Source organism: Biomphalaria glabrata, chromosome 2 (assembly GCF_947242115.1).
Source record: "Biomphalaria glabrata chromosome 2, xgBioGlab47.1, whole genome shotgun sequence".
NCBI classification, from domain to species: domain Eukaryota; kingdom Metazoa; phylum Mollusca; class Gastropoda; family Planorbidae; genus Biomphalaria; species Biomphalaria glabrata.
The window spans coordinates 34990076-35017957 of NC_074712.1; the positions used below are offsets into that span (position 1 = coordinate 34990076).

Here is a 27882-nt window from a genome sequence, read left to right on the forward strand (position 1 = left end):
TAAAAACCAGTATCTGTTGTATGACTTATAAACAATTACTAGTTTCTGTTTTAAATATTAACAAATAGTGTAGTAAGTAGACATGTACGTAAATAAGTGAAAAGTAAACTCTAGTATCAGTAGCAAGAGATAAACAATGCCAGTTTATGTAGAACATAAGTAGTGCAATAGAGGAACAACTCTATAGTTCGGTCTGGTTCTTCTCTCTGTCAAGTTGTAACGGGGTTGACTATCCTGTTCTACAGTTTGGGAGTCACTAGTGAGTTCCTGAGCGTCAAGTGGGGTATGATGGTTCTGTGTATTTTCAAGAGGAAGCTCTCGGAGGTCCTCAGAGCCTACCAGGGGTTCTTTCCTTTCTTGTATCACCGTAGGGGTGTTGACTGGTACTTCCGTGTTTTGAGTTTCTGGAGGATATTCATTATCCTCACCCTGAGGGAAGAACGAAGGTTCACTTGTTGTTGTGGATGGGGAGGGGGTGGGAGCCAAGCGTCTTAGAGAGACCGTCTCCTCTTTACCGCTGGGCAACCGTACGACGGCATATTGGGGGTTGCACATCAGCAATTCGACTTCCTCCGTGAGAGGATCATACTTTGAAGATCGGTTCTCTCTTCTCAGCAACACTCTACCTGGACTAGATAGCCAAGTGGGGATAGATATCCCGAAGGAGGATTTCCGGTTGAACCGGAAAACTCTCTCATGTGGAGTTTCGTTTGTTGCCGTAGATAGTAATGATCTAATCGAGTATAGGGCCTGGTTCAAGACAAGCTCCCATCTCGATATCGGGAGATCGAGGTCTTTCAGTGCTAAAGTAACAGCGTTCCATAGAGTTTTGTTTAGTCGTTCAATTTGTCCGTTGCCTGAAGGATTAAAGGCGGTTGTTCTACTTGTAGCTATTCCCCTCTCGTGCAGAAAGGATTGCACCTCCCTCGACATAAAGGACGTACCTCTGTCAGAATGGACGTACTCTGGCATCCCAACTAAGGAAAACAGCTGATTTAAACACTTTATGACAGTAGATGAGGACATATCGGGACATGGGTAGGCAAATGGGAAGCGTGAGTATTCATCCACCATTGTTAATAAGTATTTGTTGTGAGTAGCAGATGGGAGTGGCCCCTTAAAATCGATGCTCACTCTCTGAAATGGTTGAGTAGCCTTGATGAGGGTGCCTGAAGACTGTTTGAAGAATCTAGGCTTCAGTTCAGCGCAAGTTTTACATTGGTTTACCACTTTGCGGACGTCCTCGCAGGAAAAAGGTAAGTTCTTAGTCCGAACGAAATGGAGGAGTCTCGTGACCCCTGGGTGACAGAGGTTGTTGTGTAACAGTTTGAGGTCTTCTCCAGTCATTGCTGACGCAAAGTGGTTTCTTGAAAAGGTATCCGCCGCCGCGTTTTGTTTCCCGGGTCGATATACGACGTCATATTGGAAACAACTAAGCCATCGCCATCTTTGTATCTTTTCGTTTTTTATCTTGCCCTTGTTTTGCTGGTCAAACATAAAAGACACTGAGCGTTGATCTGTAACCAATGTGAAGGGTCTACTGATAAGGTAATGTTGCCATTTTCTCAGGGCTTCTACGATAGCGTATGCTTCCTTTTCGACTGCTGAGTGTCTGCGTTCACTATTAGTGAGTGTTCTTGAAAAGAAGGCGACAGGACGGCCGTCTTGATTAAGAGTGGCGGCGATCGCGATGTCGGAGGCATCTGTTTCGACTGTTAGTGGTCGATTGTAATCTATCGTCGACACAGCAGCGTTTTCAAGTTCGTGTTTTAGCTGTTTAAAAGCTTCCTGTACTTGTTCAGGGGGAGGAAAGGCTTTGTTGTTCACCAATAAATGGATCTTGCTGGAGAAATTTGGGATCCATTGAGAATAATAGGACAGTAGTCCAATCACCCGCTTTTGTGATTTCATGTCTTGTGGTGGAGGTAGAGTTCTCAATGCTTGAAATCTTTCAGGGTCTGGTCTTAATTGCCCTTGTAAGATTTCGTAGCCTAGGAGGCATACTTTATTAGTCGCAATAGCACTTTTATCATTGTTGAAGGTGATACCGTACTTTTTAGCGGCATTGAGAAATCTCTGTAGATTCTGGTCGTGGCTAATGGAGTCAAGTCCGCAGATGGTAACGTTATCCACGTAAGCGAACGTGTCCTGTAGCCCTGCCTCCTCAATTATTGTGTTGATCGTCCTTTGAAATGCAGCGACTCCGTTTGTCACTCCAAAAGGAATGCGGCAAAACTGATAAAGCTTTCCGCCAGCATCGAACGCCGTGTACTGCTTTTCATCATCCCTGATAGGTATCTGGTGGTAAGCGCTTTTGAGGTCAAATGTACTGTACATTGAGTATTTAGATATTTCCTGCACCAGTTCATCCACTTTTGGCACGGGATACGCGTCGAGGTAAGTGAATCGATTGATGGTTTGGCTATAGTCGATAACCATTCTCTTTTTGTGCCTTTCATTCGTTGTTACAATTATCTGGGCTCGCCACGGGGACGTGGAAGGCTCAATAATTTTGTCAGATAGAAGTCTCTTGATTTCAGTTTGAATGAATTTGGAGTCAGGCATAGAATATTTTCTAGATTTAGTGGCTATGGGGTGGCTGTTAGGAGCAAGATTAGCGAAGAGGCTTCGTTTTCCCTCAAATGGGATCATCAGTTTTTCGTGCTGGCTGATGAAATCTAGCCCTAAGATTACATCAGATACTAGTCCATCTAGTAGTGAGAGCTTAACACTTTCATATTGTTCATCTTTGTACTTTATTTTAGCGAAAATATGGCCGTGAGTAGTGCGAGAAAGATGTGTAGAGGCCATGTAGATTCTGTTTCTGGACGTTTCTAATTTCCATTTGTACCTTTTAGCAATTGAAGAAGATATATAGCTTTCGCTGCTCCCCGTATCTACGAGAGCCTTCAATGGTACTCCATTGACGAGTATTGAAATAGTAGATTTAGTAAGACCGGACGCTGGTGTCGATGCCCAGGAAGATCCAACGGTTGTAGTCCAAGACGTCTCATCATCTGCTTTCACTATGGCTGAGGTTGTAGATTTGAGTGTCTGTCTGGTTGATTTACAGACTTTCTGGAAATGGCCCCTCTTACCGCACAAGTTGCATGTAGCGTCACGGGCCGGACATCTAAAGCGTTGATGTGGGCTGTTTCCACAAAAGAAACATCTTTTACTAGTCGCCGCACTCACCTCGTGTTCTACTTTTGTCATTGGAGAAAGGCTCTCCTCGTCGGCGCTAGCTCCACAGGGAGTTTCAGAGTGGATGTTATACGCCATGGCATGGTTATGGGCATATTCAAGTTGTCTTGCCTCTTCATAGGCGCACTGTAGAGTTAGAGTAGATTTCTCTAAGAGTCGCAGTTTTATGCTGTTTGAAGCCAGTCCAGTAATGAAGGCGTCTCTTACGAAGATATCTCTGTGTTCTTCAGCGGTGACAGCTTTGAAGTCACAGTCTTTGGCCATACTTTTAAGCTTAAGTAGGAAGGAGTCAACGGTTTGTCCGTTCTCTTGTCGACAAAGAGTTATCATGTGCCGTGCAAAAATTTCGCTTTTAGGCTTCACGTAGACATTTTGTAGAACTTTGATTGATTCTTCGAACGTTGTACACTCACTTATGTACTGAAATACGCTCGAAGAAACGTAGTTTTCTAGTAATTTCTTTTTGTCAATCTCGCAATGAGAGACTGAGGAGATGAAATTCTCAAATGTTCTCAGCCAGTGCAGCCACTTCTCGACAGACGATGGCGAGCTAGGCTCAATGTCTAGCTCTTTTGGCCTAAATAGACGTTCCATTTGTATTACTACTTTTACTTACAGACTGAGAATAGTGTTGAACGAAAATCGAAAAAAGATACGTGAGGCACATAGATCCATGAAATTGAAAATTTCTAGTTTAATAAATTGTAATAAGAAATAAAGGACACTGAAGATTAACCTAACACAAGGCTTTATTAAACTAGAACGACACATGAACTGACGAAAGAGACTTGGACAGTAGCACACTAAATCAATGTTGTGAACACATTCTCACGACGTTACACAAACATAAACAAATAGCAACTATTTCACCACACCATGGCACTCAGTACACTGAGGTTCTGTCAAACCTAGCATGTGAAGTCTGGACTTGGCGGCCTGTGCGTAACGTCACAAAACTAGACTAATCGGACAGAATGGCAAGTACCAGCACAGTGCTGTGGAGTACTCAAGAGCAGGACAAGACACACAGAAAGTCTCTGGTCATCCACTGCACCCAAACTTGTCCCCGGACGTCTTGACCAAATCTTGCTTCCGGAAAAGGACGGGCTTTAGGAATTCAAATTCCAGCGCAAGTCACTTGTCATCCCCCCCCAACACAACCAAACCAAAGCCCTGTGACGACAGGCAAGCAGGTGTGGGCACACTGGAAGCCGTAGCTGCAACCCTGCACACAGGCGGCTCAGGCCATATGGTCGTTCACCACTGACACAGAGCAGCAGTGGAGTCCGGCATCCCCCTGAGTGGCTGAGCAGCCCTATTTAGGAGTGCACTGCTCACCTCCATAGCATGGGGACAGGGCTAGAAAAGGTGCCCCAAAAATTGCCTGCTCAAAACTACCCTAGCCAGCCTACCGCAGTTGGCGGGAACCCTACTCATGCGGTCGAAATTCAAAGAAAAAGACGAGGATAGTTCCTCTTACCATAGGCGCATGGAATGTGAGCACACTACTTGACAACGACACATCTGACAGACCACAAAGACGAACTGCACTAGTAGCCAGGGATCTCCACAGATACAACATAGACATAGCAGCACTAAGTGAGACTCGGCTTGCAGATGAAGGTGAACTCTGCGAAAGAGGAGTTGGATATACTTTCTTCTGGAGCGGTAGAAGCACTGAAGTACGACGTGAATCTGGAGTCGGCTTTGCCATAAAAACATCAATAGTGTCCAAACTAGTCGGGCCTCCCAAAGGAATTAGTGATAGGCTCATGACCCTAAAGCTGCCTTTACAAAACGGAAAGAAACATATTTCCATTGTTAGCTGTTACGCACCCACCATGACCAACCCAGATGATGTCATAACAAAGTTTTACGAAGAACTAAACTCCACCTTACTTGATATTCCAAAAACAGAAAAGCTACTCATTCTCGGTGACTTCAACGCAAGAGTCGGCTCTGACCATCACATCTGGAAAAGAGTCTTAGGCAAATTTGGGATAGGTCAATGCAACAGCAACGGATTATTACTACTCCAGACCAGTGCTGAACACAAGCTGCTCATATCGAACACAATATTCAGTCTTCCAATGAGAAAGCGAACTTCCTGGATGCATCCCCGCTCAAGACACTGGCACCTCATAGATTACGTCATCACCAGACAATCTGACCGTCAGGACATTCGTGTCACCAAATCTTGCTGTGGTGCAGAATGTGGAACAGACCACCGCCTCATCATCACAAAACTAAACATTCGTATCCAACCAAAGAGACGTCCGCAAAAATCAAAACCCCTAAAAAGACTAAACACGGCCAGCTTAGCAGATGACAAAACTGAAAAGTCGCTTGCAGATGCAATAGAGAACTGCCTCAAGTCCACCCTTCTAACTGAATCAAATGTAGATAAAAGCTGGGAATGCTTCAAAGAAGCTATCTATAGCACAGCATTAAACATACTCGGTCCTATGGAGAGAAAGCATCAGGACTGGTTTGATGAAAACAGTACTGAGATTAGAAAACAATTAGACGAAAAGCACAAGGTCCACAAATTGTGTCTGAACAACCCAAACTCCCAGTCCACTAAAGATGCATTCACTAACATCCGCAAAAATGTGCAAAAAAAAGCTACGCCAAATGCAAGATACCTGGCTTAGCAAGAAAGTGGAAACAATACAGGAATTTGCTGACAAGCACGATATGAAGAACTTCTACCATGCCATAAACGAAATCTATGGACCCACAAAGTCAGGTTCATCCCCTATATTAAATGCTGATGGGACAATCCTATTGACAGATAAGGAAGAAATTCTAAAACGATGGGCAGAGCACTTCGAAAAGGTTCTCAATACACCTTCCATCATAAATGAAGCGGCCATAGACAGGCTACAGCAAGTACCAATAAATGAAAAAATGGATGACCCCCCTACGCTAATGGAAACCGATCTTACCATTCAACAGCTCGCAAGCGGAAAAGCCCCAGGAGCTGACTCCATTCCCGCAGAGGTCTACAAAAAAGGTGGATTAGCCCTGATTGAAAGACTTCATAAGCTCTTCTTAATTATGTTGGAAAAAGAGTCAATACCACAAGACTTTAAAGATGCCAAAATTGTTCATTTATACAAGCGAAAAGGAAACCGCAAGATCTGCGACAACCACAGAGGAATATCTCTTCTCTCTATTGCTGGGAAAATCCTTGCACGCATCCTACTAAATCGGCTCATGCAACACATAGAATATGGTCTACTACCAGAAAGCCAGTGCGGCTTCAGAAAATTTGATTTGATTTTGGGCACATCGGCACAATTTAGGCCATGTCGTGCCTGCAGTCCCTCAAGGGCTACTCTCCCTCCACACAACAAGGGCCGAATTCCATACAGTCAAATCATTAAAATCAAGGTCTATTCACAGTTAAAATAGTAGAGGTAGTAAAACTTTAATAATTTGGTAAAAATCTAATGTAAATAGTACATGTTTACAAATTCATAAATCAGATCTTTGTAGACAACCCCACTTCCCGGATAAAGCCCAGTACCTTCCCAGGGTCGACATTATTGAATAGTGTTTTTAAATTAGTGGCTCTAAAAGGCTTCAGAAAAGAGCGTGGAACCATTGACATGATCTTTGCAGCAAGGCAGCTCCAGGAAAAATGCCAAGAACAAAATGCTGACCTGTTCTCAATATATGTCGACTTAACAAAGGCATTCGACACTGTTAGCAGAGAAGGACTCTGGAAGATCATGTCAAAGTATGGCTGTCAACAAAAATTCATAACCATGGTGAGACTATTTCATGATGGCATGAAGGCTCGTGTCCAAGAAAGTGGAGAACCATCAGAGCCCTTCGAAGTATCAAACGGGGTAAAACAAGGCTGTGTCCTAGCACCTACACTGTTCAGTATCATGTTCTCCGCTATGCTGACAGATGCATTCACAAATAGAGAAAACAACGGGATAAATATATCATACAGATTTGATGGTGGCCTATTCAACCCGAGGCGGCTTAAAGCAAAATCAAAAATAAATGCAGCAGTAATCAGAGACTTGCTATTTGCTGACGACTGTGCGCTAAATGCCTGCTCTGAAAACGATCTGCAGAGCATCGTCAGTGACTTCTCAAGAGCATGCTCAGACTTTGGCCTTACCATCAATACGAACAAGACTGAAGTCTTATATCTACCTGCTCCTGGGAAAGCCTACTCGGATCCAAGCATTACTATAAATGGACAGGATATAAACGCAGTGGACGAATTCACATATCTTGGCAGCACACTCTCCAGAAATGGAAAATCGATAATGAAATCGACCTGCGTATCGCCAAGGCCAGTGCATCCTATGGCAGACTGTCTACAAATGTCTGGAACAGACGTGGTATCACCACAAACACCAAGCTAGGGGTCTATAGAGCCGTCATCCTCCCTACATTGCTATATGCCTCAGAAACATGGACAGTGTACAGTAAACATGCAAAGAAACTAAACCACTTCCACATGACATGTCTGAGAAAAATACTAAATGTCAAATGGCAAGACAAAATACCAGATACAGAAGTCCTTCGAAGAGCGTGTCTGCAAAGCATCCACACAATCCTGATGCAGTCCCAGCTGCGATGGGCAGGTAACGTCTACAGAATGGAAGACCACCGCATCCCTAAACGACTCTTGTATGGCCAACTAAGCAAAGGAAAGCGCTCACAAGGTGGGCAAAGAAAGCGCTTCAGGGACACCCTCAAAGCTTCTCTGAAGGCGTTCAGCATAGACCCAGGCACCTGGGAGACAGAGGCACATGACAAAGCATCATGGCGTCGCGCTGTGAAAACTGGCGCACAGATTGCTGAGGAAAAAAGAACAACGCTGGCAGAAGAAAAACGCCAGAAACGAAAAGCAAGACAAACGACACTAGCTCCAGCTGGAATAACCTGCCTAGTGTGCGGCCGAACATTCCGGGCTCACATAGGTCTCACCAGCCACATGAGGAGGCATAAAACCCCAGTGCAAAGCCCTCAGCCCCCTGGATGACAAAGTGGTCATCATCGAACCACGATGGACGAACTATATAATTTAAAATAAACAACGGCAATATTCATTAAAAGAGTCTTCATGATTATTTTTTTTTTTGTTAAGTTAACTGATATACTGAACCAATTTGATTTTGAGCTTATATATATTTGCGAACATTATCTCATGTCATATGTCAAAATGCAAGGGGCCCCCAAATCCCTAGTTACGCCCCTGGCGATAGTTTAGAAGTAGGTTGTTTCGGATGATAGAAAAGTAGCTACGTTTATGAAGATTAGACGGAATTCCCAGTTATAAATAAATGTGTCATTTGCAACAGTGAAAGTCGTTATCAAGTGTATTATTAACCTGTCATGTTATGTGGCTAATGTGGAGTAATTAATGAGATAGAAGTGAAGTCAGATAAAAGATTAGCCCACAACAATATAAAAAAAAAACATTTTATTTGCTATGGGAAAAAAAGGCCAATACCGGTATGGGGATAAAGCCCACAGACATTCAGGTTATCAGTGCGATGCTCAACAGCTTTCCAGCCTTGCCATTTGAAAAACAAATTACGAAGTTACCGTTTGAGTGTATCGAAATGATGGAAGAATTGTAGCTAGCCCATGCCTACAGTCAGCAGAGATTTTCTTTGTCTTTCATCAAAACAAACCGCTGGCCAAGAAATTTCTAGTGACGGGAGCATTTGTTAAAAATCTAACACGGTAATACCAACCATTGCCTTTTAGGGTGAGAGTTCCAACTACTGGGAGTGAGCCTGCACTTTTTTTTTTTTTTGAAAATGCAGCTTAACCTATACATTTCATTTAAAAATGGATAGCTTTATGTAAGGTAGTTATATTTCATAACTCAACCAATTTAACTAGAAGGCAGCACAGAATAAGAAGGGAAGACAAATCAAGTTAGAATGACAATTGAGCTATGAAATGTAACAGTAGTAGTAATGTTCGTGAAATAGAGGTAATTGCATATTAGCTCAGAAATTCACTTACAAAAGTTTTTATACAAAAGTCAAATGAGCACAACACATTTTTGTTTACTATAAAAAAAAAAAGAGATTTTATTCATGTTCCAAATGTTTATGTACACTGGATTAAAAAAACAACAACATTAATAACACTGTACATAGTTTGAAATGATGTGATGACAGACTGAAAATAAGTATGCAAGTTATCTTGACACAGATAGCCATCAAGGAAATAAAACACATAAGTATAAAAACAAATTGTGAACAATAAATATAAATTGTATCTTGCCAACTATTAACATTTTTAAATTGAATATCATGATTATTTACAACCTTTTGCAGCATACTGTTGGTTAAACTGTTTAGTACTGTTGCTCTATTGCTTTCAAAGTTGTATATAATTTCATTTCAAGATATGGGGTAGGATGTGTAGCCCAAACAAAGATTAAATCTTGTAGCAGTACATGTTACTTTTTTATTAGAGTAGTCAGAAATAAAGGTAGATTGGCGTGGTCACTAAAATATTTGTCAAAGACAAAGTTCTCATAAATACATTCCAAAACAAATCTAAAAAGCAGGCGTTTTTGATACAAAATCGCTAAAAAAAAAATAATAACATTACAAAAAAAAAAAAAGCACAACAACATTAAGTCAAAGCACAATAAGAATTTAGGGGGGAAAAAATAAACCAACAATTATACATTTAACATGTTTTTCAAAATACTTGACTCAGCTCACTACAAAAATGATATGACAAAAATGCATGAGTTTAAAGCTGAACTTACTATATCACACCTTATACACTAGTCCTGATTTAATAATAGCATCAACAATCTAGCATTGGTGCTTTTGTTATTTCCTAATTCCAATATGAAAAAAAAAAAAAATTTTAAAAAATAATGGCTAAAAAAGTTATAGTTTGTTTGAAATATAAAACATTGTCAAGAATGCAACAATTATTCATCTATACACCGTACACAAGAGTCATTTTTACCATGCACACTAATGATGATCCTATCTGTCCAAATGAGCGATGAATTAGAATGCAGTGTAGTTGTTGCCCATCATTCGTCCACCACCACCACCGCCTCCTCCCATACCATCTCCATATCCTCCTCCCATGTCGTAGTTGTTCATACTTCCTAAATGAAATGAAATAAAAAAAAAACAACACTGTAAACAGAACCTAACTTATTCCCGCCCCATTTCAAATGAAATGAACAAAGGTACACCAAGAAAACTATTCAATAGATAGTATATAAATTTTAAGATAATACGGTTGCAGACAGTTTGATTAATGCCAGTGGCTTTAGAAATGCATTTTGTGCACACAAATCAGGATGTGTCTAGGGTTGCTAATATTGTGTGGCGAGTAAAGGGATTTCAGAATGAAAACAAAAAAAAAAAAGGAGAACCGTTGTGTTAAATGATAACTTTTAAAATTATATTTACTTAGACCATTGTCTAACCATTATCACATTCCTAAGAAAAAGAATGCAGTTCTGTATCAACTATTTTAAAGATTCATTTTTTAAAACCAAAACACACACACACACAAAAACACAAACAAGAAAAACAAAAAAACTTTAAAAAACAACAAAGCTATTATTAAGCATAGTTGATTCAGTAATGAAATTACTTAATCAAAAAGCTATTATTAAGCATAGTTGATTCAGTAATGAAATTACTTAATCAACAATAGATCTAGACCAGGGGTGGGCAAATTACGCTTTTAGCTCTCACAATGCACTATGATTTTATCCCTTGTCTGGACCAGTTGGAAAGGGGTAGAGGAGGGAGAACAAAGTGGTTTCTGGGTGATAGCTTTTGAAATGTGTATATATTAAAAAAAAAAAAAAAGCTAAAGGTTACTGTCTCCTAAAGCCAATACAATAACCCATAGCCCTTTTTTTTTTGGAGGGAGGGGTGGGGGGGGGGGGGGCTCAATCAACAGGGATAAATGTTTTTTAATTTTTTTTTTTTTCAAATGTTTTATAAATATACTTTACTTTGTGATACATTTTTCTGATAATAACATTGTGAATTTGTGAAATTCCTGGATTATTGGACATATCTTCTATGAGTGATGGATTTTTAGGGGTAAGTTTCTATTCTTGGGCAATAAAAATGATATATATGTCAATAAAAGCCATTTTGAAATTGATCAAAAAAATAGCCCTAAAAGTAGAATGTTGAGAGCTCAATCTGTTTTCCGCCATAGACAAACATAGACCAAGAGATTAGCATCATGTTCCATGTCATAAATAGGTCTACAGTGCACCACTAAAGGTACAAAAACACTTTAATACCGTATCTCAAAGAATTTGGTTGCATTCTGATTTCTAGTTTGACTAGTTATAACATCAAATTTTTTTCTACTATCTGTCTCAAATGGTTCTAAATCACTTGATCATGTTTTCCTTATTCTACAGCTAAAACATAAACATTCCCATCAAAATTATATCAATTATTTCATATCCTAAACATAAGCTAAACATGTTCCATTTTTAAAGGCCAGAAAAAAAAAAAATTAAAATAAATCCAACATGCTGCAGATACTGTTATGTGGTTAAACTCTGTTATTAATAATAATAATTCAATAAAATAATGTTTTTTTTGTAACTTTATATTAACGGGCCACGGTGGCGGTATAAATCCAAATGAAGAGTGGGAATTTTAAGCTCAGGATTATTAGGATGCCCCTGAGTTCACCAAACTCAAATAGGAGCCTGAGATACATTAGTGAAGTAAAGCTAGTTGGCAAGTTCTAAAAGAGGTACCTTTACTTTTTACTAGTTTACATTAAATGGGGGCATATTTTTCTTTTGAATGTATCACACAATGTATGCATTACAACTAGATCTATATCATTTCATTCTTCTATGACCAAATGAAGAAGTGAAGTCAATACAAGTTCTATAGTATTATTAGGGACTACTTCTGTGCCATATATATATATATATATATATATATATATATATATATATATTAATGTTTTATCATTTCTATTATTTCTCTTAGCTAATAATTAGAATGGAGATGCATTGTTCAAAATTTAGTGGCTTTAATTAGTTTGAAAACTATATTAATCATTATTAAATTTAAACTGAAAAAAAAAAAAAATAAAATGAACATGCATTTGACAAAAACAATTCTAGTAATATTTTAACATTAATTATTATCTGAGAATTCTTTGTATAAATTCATAGATAAATGAAATAATTTTGTTAACTTCGATATTAATAAACTATTATTCATATTTCTAACAAAAAAGAAAAAAGGGATATATACAACTACCTCCGCCTCCAAAAGAGCCCCCGCCACTGCCACCTGATCCAAATCCACCACCTCCAAATCCAGATCCTTGATTTCCGAACCCAATTTGACCTCCACCAAATCCAGATTGACTGGGGCTTCCTCCATAGCCACCTCCAAAACCAGAACCTGAATTGCTGCCCTGGCCAAAACCAATGCCTCCAATGTCATCATTATATCCATCACCATCAAGTAGGCTGCCTCCACCAAATCCATTTCCATAACCACCACCCCCACCCCCACCACGAATGTTGGGCTCAGAATTCAGAAAGAGTTCAATGTAACGATGTTCTGAAAATGGAAGGAATACTTTAGTTAACATCACAGTCTTTTATATGTAGAATATTGTCATCTAGTCTTAAATTATTGTTTGTTCAATTACATACGCATATTAGTTTTATGCTTTTGCATTGCTTCAACTGCCTCTTGATGTGTAGCAAAATCAACATTTGCTTCTCCGGTAGGTCTCCCATTGCCTCCAAATTCAAACTCACAACGTACAGGTTGAATTGGTGAAAAAAACTAAAAAAAACAACAACCTTGAAGACAATTTTTGCAGAAAACACTAATTAATACTTCTTAAAGTGGTGTTAGTAAACTATGCAAATGAACTACAGCAGCAGACTATTCTAATCACCAAAATATTTTATACACACCAGCATAGATTTCATTCAGAAAAATGTTAACATTTTCTTCTTTAGAACCTTTTTATCTAATTCTAAATGCACCTTAAGAAATTATCACAATTATGAATTAGTTTTTGATTCCCAAACTCTGAAAACTTACATCAAAGACATCTTGTTCCAAAGCTTGAAAGGGCAACCCTCTCATGTGTACAGAATGACCAGTCTTGCTAATATAGCAAGCACCAGGCTGCATCCCTCTGCGGTCCATCATGTCCATATTCATTCGACTACCACCACCTCTCATAAAGCCCATGCCCCCTCCTCCTCCTCGTCTGTTTCGCATTCCAAAACTCATACCAGCAAAAGGAAAGTCATCAAAATCATCATCGTAAAGCCCTGAAGAAGAAACAACTTGAAGCATGAAAAGCAGCAAACAAATGTTATGACATGTTATAAACATGGACCAAAAGTTGTTTATAATTTCAACATGTCAATGCAAAACTCACCTTTAAGGTTACGATTTCGTCCTCTTCCATATCCTCCCATACCCCCCATACCCATTCCCATTCCATATCTGTCACCTCTGTCATAAGGTCCTGGCCGTGAAGACATACCACCCATTAGTGGGCGGATGCTACCACGGATTCCACCAGCAGCATTTGCTTCAGACATGCTGCTTTTGAAGATTTCAATGTACCTAAAAAATAATGTTTATATTTGTAAGAATTTGAAACTGAGAAAATTAAAAAAAAAAAAAGATATTATCTAATAATTACAAATTAATTAACGGAAATTGAAAAGCTATTATTTTGATATAAGTTTATTTTTACCTAATAACTAGAGACTAATAATTATATTATTTTTATAATATTATTTCATTCAAAGTGTTTTGTTAATGATTAAATTTATTTATATAAAAGTAACAACACTAATTCTAGTATTAGCCAAGCCTTGATCTTTTAATGAACAGTATTATAAAAAAACAAACAAAAAAAACTAATATAATATATTTAACTTAAATTAGATATTTAATGCTGTCCTCAATGCCTCTCAATTTCAATTAACTGGGAAAAAAAAGGCATATACTTAGTATTAATCACTATTTCAATTTAGCTCCAACCAAGCTCAAAAAGCTTGTAGAGGAATTTTTTCATTGCCAAAATTAAAGTTCAATGATTTATGACAAAAAAAAATTTAAACCTAGGATTAGCTAGTATATTTATTGTACATCTATCATACTAAGAAGACTACTTAATTATTTTTTAAATCTACGTAAATACTAATACAGCACATAACTTATGCCTGACAATCTCTAGACCAAGTGTTGAATATGCCTGTAAAAACCCCACCTGTGACCTATCCTTTCTTTGTCTTTTTTCAATGCCCTCTCTGCTATTGATGGTGATGCAAATTGTACAAATGCTTCCCCTGTGCTTCTCCCCTGCCGATCCTCAGGGAGCATAATTCCATTGGGAACTATCTCCAACCCTATAACCCCCACCCATCCATTAATCAAAGAGAGAAGGAATCAGTAAATTGAAAGAAAACAAAATATATATTTAAAAATAATGACGACAACCCAAACACACACAAACATGTAATTTTTTTCTAGTTAGCATGTTAAATATAACTAAGTACTTATAAAGAAACTAATTTAACAGAAATTTAAATAGCTATAAAATTTATTGCCAATTATTAATAATCTGATGATAATTATCATTTTTTTAAATAAAAGTTTAATAATTATTTCATAAAGTAAAAATTAATAAACACATTTAAAAAATGAAAAGTGTTTACCCGTAAAAAACTGAGCAATTTCTTCTTTAGAGCAGCCAAATGGCAAACCCCTAAGTTTAACAACAGCCTCTGCCATACCACCAGCTACATCTGCACCAGCTCTTTTAATCATCCAGTCCATTTCAGATTTGTCAACTTTAAATACTAGAAACAGAACAAAAGACTTCAAATAATTTAAACAATATATATTCAGTATTGTAGCTCATGTTAAAAAAATAAATATCTTATTAATAAATAAAGAAAAATATGTTTGAAAATAAAGACCCAAAGTCATGTACACACCAGAGATGCCTACATGTCAAAATCAAAAATGTGTATACCCAGACCTGGAAATGTGTATTGAGGGGCAAATGTGTACTTTCCTAAATATAAAGAAATATACTCAGGAAAGACTAAAAATCATTCAAACACGTAATGCAGCAATTCTTAAGTCAACCACAGCATAAAGTTATATAAAACATTTTGTACATTTGTCAAAATATTTACACTTTTAGTCTTTGTTATAGACTTTTCTAGAATATGTTAGAATGATGTCGTTCTTGTCACTTTGCAATGATTTTATGATCATAATGCCTGTAGTGTTTTCTACATTCCATTATAGCAGCAACAGAAAATTCATTCAAAAGAATGGAAATTTTTGTTACAAGTGAATTTAGACTTAAACCAGATGTAAAGGTTTGCTTAGCTGGATCAGTGACATCTAATTCTATAAAAGTAGTTTTGTTTATAGGCGATTTCATTAAAAGGTATCCAGACACTGGGGCTGGGCTATTGAGTCTGCTGAATAGCCGTTATAAGATAAAGCTGTTTATTCTGGTTTCTGGTGCTTGAAGTTGTTTTATAAAACAAACAAATGTGTTGAAGGAGGGCGCAAACACACTCAGCCTTCAATGCCCCCGATTTCATTCTTTGCATTTAGGCCTTCATAAGTGATGGAACCTGGCTAGTTGCTAGCTAGCTTTCCATCTGCCACAGAAGATACTTTCTGCAAGTCAGGGAACATCAGTTTGATTCCCTTTATCATGCTAAGAGAGAGATTAAGCTAAACCAATATTTCTTCTATTGAAAAACTCTACCCTTCCCTCTATTATATCAAGAGAACCCTTTCCTGAATTTGGTGGTTTACAAAAATCGAATCTAGAGCTAGAATAGGTCTAGATCTAAAAAGGCAGTTTCATAACAGTTGATTGGTTTTTAATGTGCATAGGGCTACTTATAGGTATTTTAACAATCCCACAGAATAGTAGGCTCTATCATGAATGTGAAATGCTAGATCTAGACCTATACGATGTTATTTTATTTTAATTTTAGATTCCATAAAGGATGAGAAAGGAGATCAATAAATCTCTTGATAAAATGCAGTAATAGCTGTTTTTCAGTAGATCTAGTTACAGATTTCTAGAGTCTTGAACTACTAGACCTAGTCAGTAGTATAAATCTATAATTAGATCATATTAGATGTACTTTGATCTAGATTAGTTCTAAATCTAGTCTAGTACATGCCTGGTCACATCTAAATCTAGAATCTAGACTAGAATTATATTTAGATATATATCTAAAATTAGTCTAGATCTACTTCTAGAATAATCTAATAATCTAGATCTATTTAGGTCTAGACTTAATTCTAGTATTTACGTAAATTCTATTATATATTTATAAGTGCCTGACATCGTAAAATATCTCTAGTTCAAGATCCAGTCTAAATCAATTAAAACTAATCAATCAATTAATTCCCAATCAGTTTGAAGACTTCATATAAAGTGACACATTGAAAGGAACTCCACTTTATTTTGATCAGTAAGATCTACATCTAGTAAACATTTAAATTTTCATGCGCACTGAAAAAAAAAAGAAAGAGATACTATCTCGAGATAGATCTAATAGGAATATAGTCCATTTCCAGGCATTTAGGCACTGATCTATATATATGACTAGCAAGAACAGTTTTTAATTAATTTTTTTTTTGTTTAGAAGGTGAAGATAGATAATAAACTGTACTCGCGTACTTTCGTTTCCATTTGTGTATCTGTAGGCAACTCTGACACACCAATCTATACAATGAAGTTTGAAGCACCTACCTTCAATATATCTACTTCCTATGTGTTCATTATTTTGTGCCAGAGCATTGGTAATATCTTCCTCAGATTCTAATTCAACAAAAGCTTCACCACTAGGACGCCCTTCTCTAGAAAATGTGAAATGGATTCCCTTTTCTCCATTCTTTATGTTACACTCTAGAAACAAAATTAAAAAAAATAATTGGTTCAGTTAAGATTAAGTTTAAATTTGTCTTGCTTAATGAGCAAAATATCAAAACTACAATATACACATTTAACATTTTTTCAAAAAATGTTTGCTGTAACACAGTAATTGCCATATTTTTTTAAATGACAAACAAAAAACAAAAAAAAAGTCAAATGACATAGCAGATCTAATGCTTTTGCATGTAATTTTACACAATTTACTACAGTATCAAAATCATGTACATAACATACTCTAAGCTGAATACTGTATGTAAAAAAAAATTGATAAAAATGAGTTATACTTTTAGCATGTCTTTCCTAGAACTAGAAGGTTGTAATGGTAGAAACTAAGACAAACTACCTCTTAGATTTTTCTCAAGTATTTTATTACACTTTCATGCTAGATAATTTCAATAACACAAAATGTCTATACAAAGTGCTTACCTCTTAAAAAGTGCTGAATTTCATCAGCTTTACAGGACCAAGGCAAACCGCGTAACCTAACAACATATCCTTCTGACATTCTCACCTTAAAAAAAAAAAGTTACATTGGTTTAAAACTACAGGGTTCCCTTACCATTCTGAGAGTAGTTTTCAGAAAATTTCAAGGAGTTTTTGAGGAGAAAATATTCCATTTCAGGAGCAGAAAAAGTCACTAGCTATACACATATTTAGTAATACATGTAAAAACCAACATAAAAAAAAAAAAAGAAGTTTTAAACTAGATTTGTATTATTAGACATTGACTTAATTTCATATGTATAAATTTACAAATTTTTTTCCTTTTCAAATTCAAATAAGTAAAAAGTGAAAACCCTGCATGCTTCCTAACAACTCATTGATTTTTATTATTGTCTTGATATTAAGTCTAGATTTAGATCTATATAAAAAAGATCTAGCTTTTTCATTCTAATTCTAGATCTCTATGTAAATTTGTAAATAGAAAAAAAAAACAACAACAACATGACACTAGCTCCAGCTGGAATAACCTGCCCAGTGTGCAGCCGAACATTCCGGGCTCACATAGGTCTCTCTGGCCACACGAGGAGGCATAGAACCCCAGTGCAAAGCCCTCAGACCCCTTGGATGACAAAGTGGTCATCGAACCATGATGGGCGAACTATATATATAATATAATAATAATTAATAATTTTATTTATAAAGCGCTGTTAACAAACAAAATGTAGGCTCAAGGCGCTGTAACAACATTACAAACAAAAACACGAGAGCTAAAATGACAGTTAATCTAAAAAAGTTTTAAACAGATAGGTCTTAATGTTCTTCTTAAAAGTGGTGTAGCATGTTGTCTGTCTGAGTTAGTTAGTCTTTAAACTGTTACAATAGTTATAAGACTCACAGTGTCACTAGATCTAGTAGTCAAGTAGTATCTTAAACATCTTAGATCTAGTAGTTACTAGTAAGTTAAGTGACTTAAATTTAGTTACTTTGTGAGAAGATTTAGAATCTAGATCTGTATAACTGTATAGACAAAGATTTCACTGTCACTAGTATTATATACTATACCACTAATCACTAAATACAAGTCTAATCTATCATCTAGTACTAGTCCGTCTATCTATAAATCTAGATCTACTTTAGATATTATCTAAAATCTAGACTATATGTCACAATACTCAATATAATTAATAATAGATTCTAGAATATTCTAGATCTAGAATCTACTAACGGTCTAGTCTTATTTTTAATATCAATTCTTTCTAGATTTAGAATAGATCTAGCAAATCTAGCATTTATATTCTAATTCTAGATCTGAGTAGATCTATGTAGACTCTAGATTTGTCAAAATTTTTTTTTATAAAAAATCACTTTAAAAATAATAAATTTTTCCAAACACAATGTCCAACCGGGCTCGTGTAAACCATGCCAATGTGATGCGATTAAGTTGTGGGACAAATCTTGACTGAGCTTAATTGCCATGTGCACCGCTTGATAGCATCACTAAAGGCTGCACTGTGGCCTTTAAGACCCTGCAGACAGAATAAGGTAAACTTTTTGGTCATCGAATTGTACTAACCCTAGGCCCTATACCGTCATCGAATTTGTAACAATTGCCTGCAGGCAATGTCACGGACAACATCTCATCTTACTCAGAATCACCTGTATATCATCATCATCAGCATCACATGTATGTTGTACTAACCCTAGATCTTCATTAAATTCAACTATTGCCTGCAACTCATTTCATGACTTACACCACATCTTGCCTCTTTTCTATGTTGATCATCATCTTCAGTATAACATGTATTCATCAGAAACTTTATATACAGTTAATACAGATCCAGTAATCAATTAGACAATTGTAAGTCAAAATGTATTCTTTGACTTTGTAACTCATTATTGATGAGTTAAACATTTTTTTTTCATGTAGAATTATAATAATAATAATAATGTACACCTTAAGCTTTCTTCTGATACATGGTTTTAAGTTTGTTTATATTAAAAATAATGAAATGATAAATATTATCACATAAAAAAAAAAAGAAATTTTATGCTTAGTGATAGTGGCTACATTATTATTATTTTTTTTTAACTTCACTTACATTTAATCCTTAATAATTAACTGGGATATCAAAATTAACAAAATTTTGTGCATTTTTTGTTCTCACTTTTACACATTCTCACCTCACTCAATTCATTGGGCTCAATGTTAAGTGAAAACATGTCAAAAAAATGTATAACTCTTTTTAACTGTTAAACATACAGACATTATTTATTATACTTCAGTCAACTCAGTGGAAAGTTCTGAAGAAATAACTTTAATGATGTAGATCTAGATTTTAGATCTAGTTAAATCTAGTACCAATAAATTTTTTTCTTTTTTCTAAACATTTTTTTTTACATCCTTAAAATCTCAAATGTCAAAGTCATTATACAGTAAGTAAGATGAGACTATTCTAAGTCTAGAACTAAATTATCTATATGTCTATAGTGTAGACCTCAACCAGGTGCCCTAAAGGCCTTTGTGTGAAACACCAACATGCACTGGGCTTGTGATAAGTATATACACGCTCTATGCTTTGTGTGGTCTAAGAGATTGTCAAAATCAGAAGAGAGTATGAGATCTCCTTCCCCTCCCCCCTTAAGCATACTATACGAGTGGAGACACACACAAAAAAAAAAGGTGAGAGAGAGCAGGAGACTAGCAATTATCAATAGGCCAGTTACTGGTACCAAAAAGGCTAAGGTTAGACAGGCATGCACTGCGCTAGTCTTGCTGTGCTGCAGGAAAAAAGTGCCCGGTAGAGAGAAGACTTCTCCACTTCTCCTCTGTAACAGAGGACCAGCTAGGCTATGCCCAAAGTAGTTAGTGGTCTTGTATGACGTCAGTTACAAGCCGAGAATGAAAGCATGGAACATGGGAAAAGTTACAATATGGCTTGTGTCGTTGCGCTAATGTACACAAAAAATATAGTTAAGGATGAAATTTATTAATAACAACATACATGTTTTATCTATATTTCCTTTGATGTGTCCGATAAATCTCCAAACTGGCCAACAACTTTTACAGAGACAAAAATCATGCCGAAAACATTTTAGCATCAGAAAACCGACCCTACCCCTTTTCACATCAGATTTAATTATTTTAACTATTATGCATAGTGGTACATTACAAATTAGATCTAGCTATTTTTACAGACAAAAGAATGATGAATTCATTGACACCCTCACTGCCCTCAGTTTTTTTCATAGGTCAGACCATTACCGAGTTATGAATTTTGAAACTAAAAAATGGCCGGAGATTGGCTTAGCGTGGCCAACAACCATCCTTTACTTTAGATCTAAATTATTCTAGATAAGATTGACTCTGAGAACACATACACAAAAAGTCCTATTAAAATGATAAATTAGTTAGGCGAAAAACCCCGGAAGTGCAAAAGTAAAAAATGACCGATAATGCTGAGATTGCGTTTTTGACTTTTTTGCATTGGCCTCACTTGCAAATTTATTACACTTACGAATGAAATGTGAGAAGTTTTTAACTTGTGTTATCGATTACTTTAGACAATGGCCTAATTAAAGCTTAATTACTTTTTTTAAAAAGTTATTTATCATTTTAAAATTTATTATCAAAAATACTCCTTTTTTGTTTTTAGCAATACAAGGTCCAGGAAAATGCCACATTATTCATTTTTTTTTAACGCTAGATATCATGCCTGGCTATAATTCTACCAAGTTTTATCGCGATATCTCCGTCGCATCACTCAAAAACTTGAAAATACGGTTAGCATTGTGGGCTATGGTATTTACAGTTTTTTGTGAGTTTTTGATAAGGAAATTTCGTCGACATAAAAGCACTGGAGGCCATGTAAGGCCTAATATTCTGGATATATTCAAATAGTTTTGTGTATTAATCGTCGTCGCATGAATTTTAAAGCGCATTTAAAAAATATTTGTTTCAGACCATTTTGATCCCACTTTTTAAATATTTTGTTATTTTCTGCCATCACAACGACGCCATTTTGTCCCGCCTCTCTGGCATTTCTTGTAGATCTAGACACGATAATTTGTTTATTTCATCTTCTTCTTCTTCATCGTTCTCATTGTTATGTTGGAGTGTTCATATGACTAGACCAATACATCATATTATAATTACATGAGATGAACTGCGCAGTGGTTTCCAAATCAGGGAGCTCTCCATATAGTTTTCGTTTATTTCATCAATATTTACATATTAAACAAGTAAAGTTCATAAATATAAATGAAATCAGATTTGTGAGCTAGAAATTCACTAATCTATGAATACTAAATATACTAGATCTAAATTTCTTATTTAATAAGTAGATCTATTGTCTACGAAACTCATTTCCAACTTTTTAACTTTTTGAGCAGGGGTGTGTCTCGCTGGCTGAAAAATTGTTTTTTCAAAGATTAATTTTTTATTTCATGAATAAATTTAAATGATCTTTAATCTTAAAAAATATGATTAAATTCGTGATTAAAACTTAATTAGAGTAAAGGGTTTCGTCTCGCATATCGGACACCTCGATGTATTATTATTAAATCTTCTTTATCTGAATGTTTACTACCCAACTTCCGCATAAATATTGCGCATGGACTATTTTGTCACACTTCCGACACGTACAGCTCCCTTTTATATTGAGAGAAAGTAATTTTATCTGGGGTCAAAGTAGACTACTGTAAAACTTAGCTTTTTTTCTCCCAAGGGGAAGAACGAGATAAGGTCTGGAGCTAAGACGATTTTTAAGCCCCTAGATGCATTACCCAATTAAAACCCAGATATAATGCTTCTAAATAGGCACTAGAAACAGATAAATTGTACAACCCAGACTCTCCTTTCCCACTTAAACATGTAAATAGGGGGTGGCCAACAAGTTTTACCTTTCTGAATAAGAAAACATATTGTCATATGACGCTAGTCATCAAAGGGAAATAACTTGACACAGTACTTATGGGGAAATAAACAAATTGTTATTGTTTTTTTTTAAACATTTACAAGAATAATTTTGTTGTTTGTTAAAATAATATAGTACAAAATGTATATTTAAGTTATGTATGTGTTCTTGTGTGTGTTTGTTACATGTTTCACAAAAAAAAATTCGTAACATATTTATAAAAAAAAAAGTTAATGTGGTGTATGCAAAACGTCTAACCATTTATTTTAAACCATTTAATATGCAACAAATATGTAGTGATGGGAACTAGACTAATTTTTTTTTAGTTAAACTAAAACTAAGTTTGAACTAAAAAAAAGTAATTAAACTTTTAGTTAATCACAAATTGAAAAAATTATTTAAACTAAACTAAGAAACTTTAGTTAAACTTTTACAAACTATTTTGACCTTTTTTAAGGACGAACAGCCAAACATGAAAAAATATAAAGTATAATAAAGCACAACCAATCTCTTTAGCAAAATGTAATAAACATTTATTTGTGCACATGAAAAAAGATTTAGGCCTAAATGTCTTTATGGGATAGATGTAGATCTTAATAGAATCACTAGAATGATACTATTATAGAAAGAAATTAGAAGCAATTGTCCAAGCTCTAATAGGCTATAAGTTACCTTTAGAAATAAGGATAAAACTGCATGTTGACTAACTCTAGATTCTAGAATATTCTGGATCTAATATCTTCTACAAACGAAATGATCAGAAATATAATCTGGATCTAGAATTAGATCTATATACCTACTAGACCTAGATCAAATAATTAATATTTTAATCTAAAAATAATCTAAGAAATACTAGTTACTACTACTACTAGATCTAAAATCTAGAGTCTAGTAGATATCTTAGTAACTTTAGATCTAGAGATTTTAGATTATTATAATTATAACTAGATATGGGTATTTAGAATATTTAGACTAAATTAACTAGATGTAGATCTAATAGATCTAAATAGTAGATATAAGTATAATTATAATAGAAGTAGATGTAGATCTAGTCTAGATTTAGTTAATTTAGTATTAGATCTAGTATAGTGACGACTATTATTAGTATATTATAGTCATTATAGATCTATCTATCTATGCATCTTGGGTCTTAGTATAATAAGTAATCTAGATTTATCTAGATCTAATCTAGACTCTAATTCTAGAATAGTAGAATCTCTAAACTAATAGATCTAGTCAAATCTAGTCTAGTAAAGTAAAGTAATTTAGATTTCAATTTTATTTAATAGATCTATGTCTATATTATTGACTATTATAATTTTAAATTTACATCTAGATAGATCTAAGACTAAGACTACTAAGAGTTAGACTCTACTTGAGACTAAAATAATTAAATATAGACTATTATGACTATAGATCTAATAGTAATAGACTTATACTAATAAACTAGACATAACTAGACTCTAACTCTAGTAAAAAAAAATTAAAATAAAAAGAGTCGACATTTCTTTTAGATATATAGTAAAGCAAAATTCTTTGCCTGCAGCTATACAGGAACACACTGGTGTTTAATAAAAAGCAGCAACATGTAGATCTATAGAAGCAAGGAATTATCAGGATTTATCAAGTAGCGAAACTTGCTAGAAATATAATGAACACGTTTATTTTTCTCGCCTTTCAAATACATTGACATTGAATTGGCGGGAATAGCAGCCATTATAGGCTAAAGGTCAAAAGGCTTTCTAGTGACCTGTGCACCCTCTAATTTATTATCATCTCTATTATCCATTATATACATTCTCCAAATTACATAGATCTAAATATTTATTGGTATAACAAAGAATGTTAAAAAAGTTTGTAAAATTTGTAATTAAACTTTTTAGTTTGTAACTAAAAAAAAATAATTAAACTAGGATTTTAACTAAACTTTTTTTTTTTTAATTAAACTTTGGCCTTAACTAATTTTTTTTAGTTAAACTAAAAGTTAGCAACTTTTTAGTTAACTTTTGCCCATCACTACAAATATGTACAAATGTTATAGCACTTAAGTGCACATATGTATACAATAATAAATTGGCATCAATGGGCAGCTGAAAAAAAAAAGTCACAATAGCAATATCATTGTAGACCTCGAGCCTACAATTATTGATCTACCAGGTGCGCTAAATGGCCATTGTGTGAAACATCAACATTGTCATTCTAAGAGATTGTCAAAATCAAAAGAGAGCATACTACATGAAGTCTCCCCCCCCCCTTTTTCCTCGTCTCTTAAGCATACCATTACACGCTCTAAAAAAAAAAAAAAGCAGGTGAGAGAGAGAGCAGGAGACTAGCAATTATCTGACTGGTACCATAAAGGCTAAGGTGAGACAGGCACGCACTGCGCTAGTGGAGCTGTGCTACGGGGAAAAAAAAGTGCCCCGTAGGTAGACTAGAGAGAATACTCCTCCTCTTCTCCCCCCCAACAGAGGCGATTTTTTCCCCTAGCGCGACCAGCCAGGCTAGGCCCAAAGTAGTGGCCGTGGTGTGACGTCAGTTACAAGCCGAGAATGAAAGCGTGGAGCGTGGGAAAAGTGATAATATGGCTTGTGTCGTTGCGCTAATGTACAGTGTACAGAATAATAAAATTAAGGTTGAAATGTCTTAATAATAACATGTTTAATATATAGAAGACATCTATTTCCTTTGAAGTGTCCGATAAATCTCCAAACCGGCCAACAACTTTTACAGAGACAAAAATCATGACGAAAACTTTTACGCATCAGAAAACCCAACCTACCCCTCTTCACATCAGATCTAATTTTAACTATGCGTAGTGATACATTACAAAATAGCTATTTTTATAGACAAAAGGATGACGAATTCATTGACACCATTACTTTATTCTTAGGTTAGACCATTATGGAGTTATGAATTTTGAAACTTAAAAATGGCCGGAGAATGGCTTAGCGTGTCCGACAACCATCCTTTACTCTAAACCTAATTAATTAATAGTAAGAAAATCTAGACTACATCTAAATAATATTAATATTAGAACTAGATTAGATTAATCATTAATCTAGATAATTAATAATAAAAGTGAGACTGAGTACAGAGTTACAGTTAGTAGTTACAGAAGAGTGAGAAGACCGAGGCCGGCGAGGCCGAGACAGAGAAGAGTAGTCTGGTCACATCACTAGTCAGTCAGTCACTGAGTCAGTTAACTCAACTGTCATTCACTCATTGTCTACCTTTTCCAAAATATCCAATCTATCTCTTAAGATAGAAATATTCTAGATCTACTAATAGACCTAGTCTATACAATAACTATGATGATAATTATAGTCTAGATTAGATCCAGAACAAATGGAATACGCGATTGGGAACGTGTAGATAAACAAGAAAAATTTAACAGACGCCACCATGCAGTCAATGCTTTCCGGGTCCGCCAACGGAATTGGCCTGTTAGGATGATGTGAAAAGTTAAGGAATTCCATTAGTCACATCATTTCAAAAAGCAATAAATATAAATAATAATGATGATTTTACACTTTTAAAGAATTTAGAAACATTATTAATTTTTTATGTTTAGACTCCTAATAAGATTTTTTTTCTGATTAATTACAGTACATCATTTTATATTCGAGCTAAAATTCGAAGAAATGTGCTTGCACAGGCCAACACTTGATTTAGAAATTTTATGACCACACAACCAGAAACATAAAAATGTAGTCTAGACTAGATCTATAATTTATATAAGATATAGATCTAGATCTAATTCAGTGACAAAGCACCAAAAAAGATGATAATAAGGCGTGTCTAAAAGTGAATTTGATGGCCCCAAACGAAAAAAAAAATCACGCAATTTATGTAAAATATATCTTTTCTAGATGTAGATCTATATATGCTATAGGCCTATTGAAATCAATATATCTTTTCTAGATGTAGATCTATATAGGCTATATTGAAATCAATATGTTTTCGACATATTATTTGTTAATAACTAAGGCACTAATTAAAGATGACTGTAAGCCACTAGCGGATCCAGAACTTTGGAGTGGGGGGGGGGGGGCGATTTTTTCAAACCCTAACGCCCAGTAAACCCTAACCCTATGCATAAACGTGTGTACAGAACGAACACACACACACACACACACACACACACACACACATACACACATACACACATACATACACACATACATACATACATACATATATATATATATATATATATATATATATATATATATATATATATATATATATATATATATATATACTAGACATATGTTACCCGCGACCCGCGGGTCTTTATTTGCGCATTACTGTCGGTATTGTCACTGAGAGTGTTTTGTAAACAATTAAACGAAATAATAATGTAATAAGTAAAGCGAATTTGTCAATGTAAAAATAGTGTGAATGAAGCTATCAATCAGAATAGCTAATAGGCTTAAATCCATTTTTTTTTAAAATTAAAACATTTGCTTGTAGGCCTACATATATTTGATTAAAATTTGAGATGAATAGACTAAATTTTGTATGTTCATGTGTATAAAGTATAAAGTATATATTGAGGTAGACATAGATCTAAATCTACACTAATCTAGAGTTAAAAATTTTATTTATAGACTATTGAGTTCATTCTGTGCTGCGCATGCGTGAACTTTTTTTCATGAATGAATATAGGCCTATCTCAACACGGCTACGCAGTTTTAGCGAACAGCGAACGAATATATTAAAAATGCTTTAGAAAAACAAATTTGAATGTTAATTTGATTAAAATATGAAATGAATGGACAATAATTATTATGTTTATGTGTTAAAGCATAAAACTATCTTTGCGAAAAGAAGTTTTATCATCCTAGAGTTCAATAAGAGTTATAGACCTAGGCCTAGGAATAGACTCAGTAGAGAGATGTGTTAATGTGTAACCATTTGGTAATGTCTAATGTCACAGATATCAGGAACTAATTTATGTAAAAAATGCTTTTGGATAATCTAGTGGATTGGATTTAGATGTATGTTAAACGTAGCTAATGATCCTTTCACGTTATTTCTCTTTCGCTACGAAAATAAAATTAGTTTTGAGAAAATGGGTTTACCCGAAGTCGATACATTCTTATCTATTAAAAACGAAAAGAGCGATAGCTTTGTTAAATAAATGGGATTATATTATAAAGTGAACAATTAAACGAAATTATATTTAGTACGCGATTCATGAATGAATATAGATCTAGGCCTATCTCAACTCGGCTTCGCAGCTTTCGTAGACGAATGTAGCTTTGGAAAACCAAATTTGAATGTTTATTTGATCAAATTATGAAATGAATGGACTTTAATTAACATGTTTATGTGT

The 27882-nt window shown here is 35.2% G+C and overlaps 1 protein-coding gene across 2 annotated transcripts; it reads right to left on the bottom strand.

Moving 5' to 3' along the window:
* Nucleotides 1-10061: 10061 nt before the first annotated feature.
* On the bottom strand, nt 10062-25979 carry LOC106071037 (heterogeneous nuclear ribonucleoprotein F-like). Of its 2 annotated transcripts, none has more exons than XM_056020243.1 (10): nt 25775-25979; nt 17614-17698; nt 17005-17160; nt 14927-15070; nt 14479-14617; nt 13636-13826; nt 13290-13525; nt 12890-13025; nt 12486-12794; nt 10062-10330 (listed from the first exon to the last, which is right to left on the bottom strand). In XM_056020243.1, the coding sequence occupies exons 2-10, from the start codon at nt 17690-17692 to the stop codon at nt 10227-10229; spliced, it is 1494 nt and encodes a 497-aa protein (XP_055876218.1). In that variant the 5' UTR covers nt 17693-17698; nt 25775-25979; the 3' UTR covers nt 10062-10226. The 2 variants fall into 2 exon arrangements, with proteins under 2 accessions (XP_055876218.1, XP_055876217.1); XM_056020242.1 differs by having other exon boundaries at nt 12483-12794.
* Between the last annotated feature and the right edge of the window lie 1903 nt (nt 25980-27882).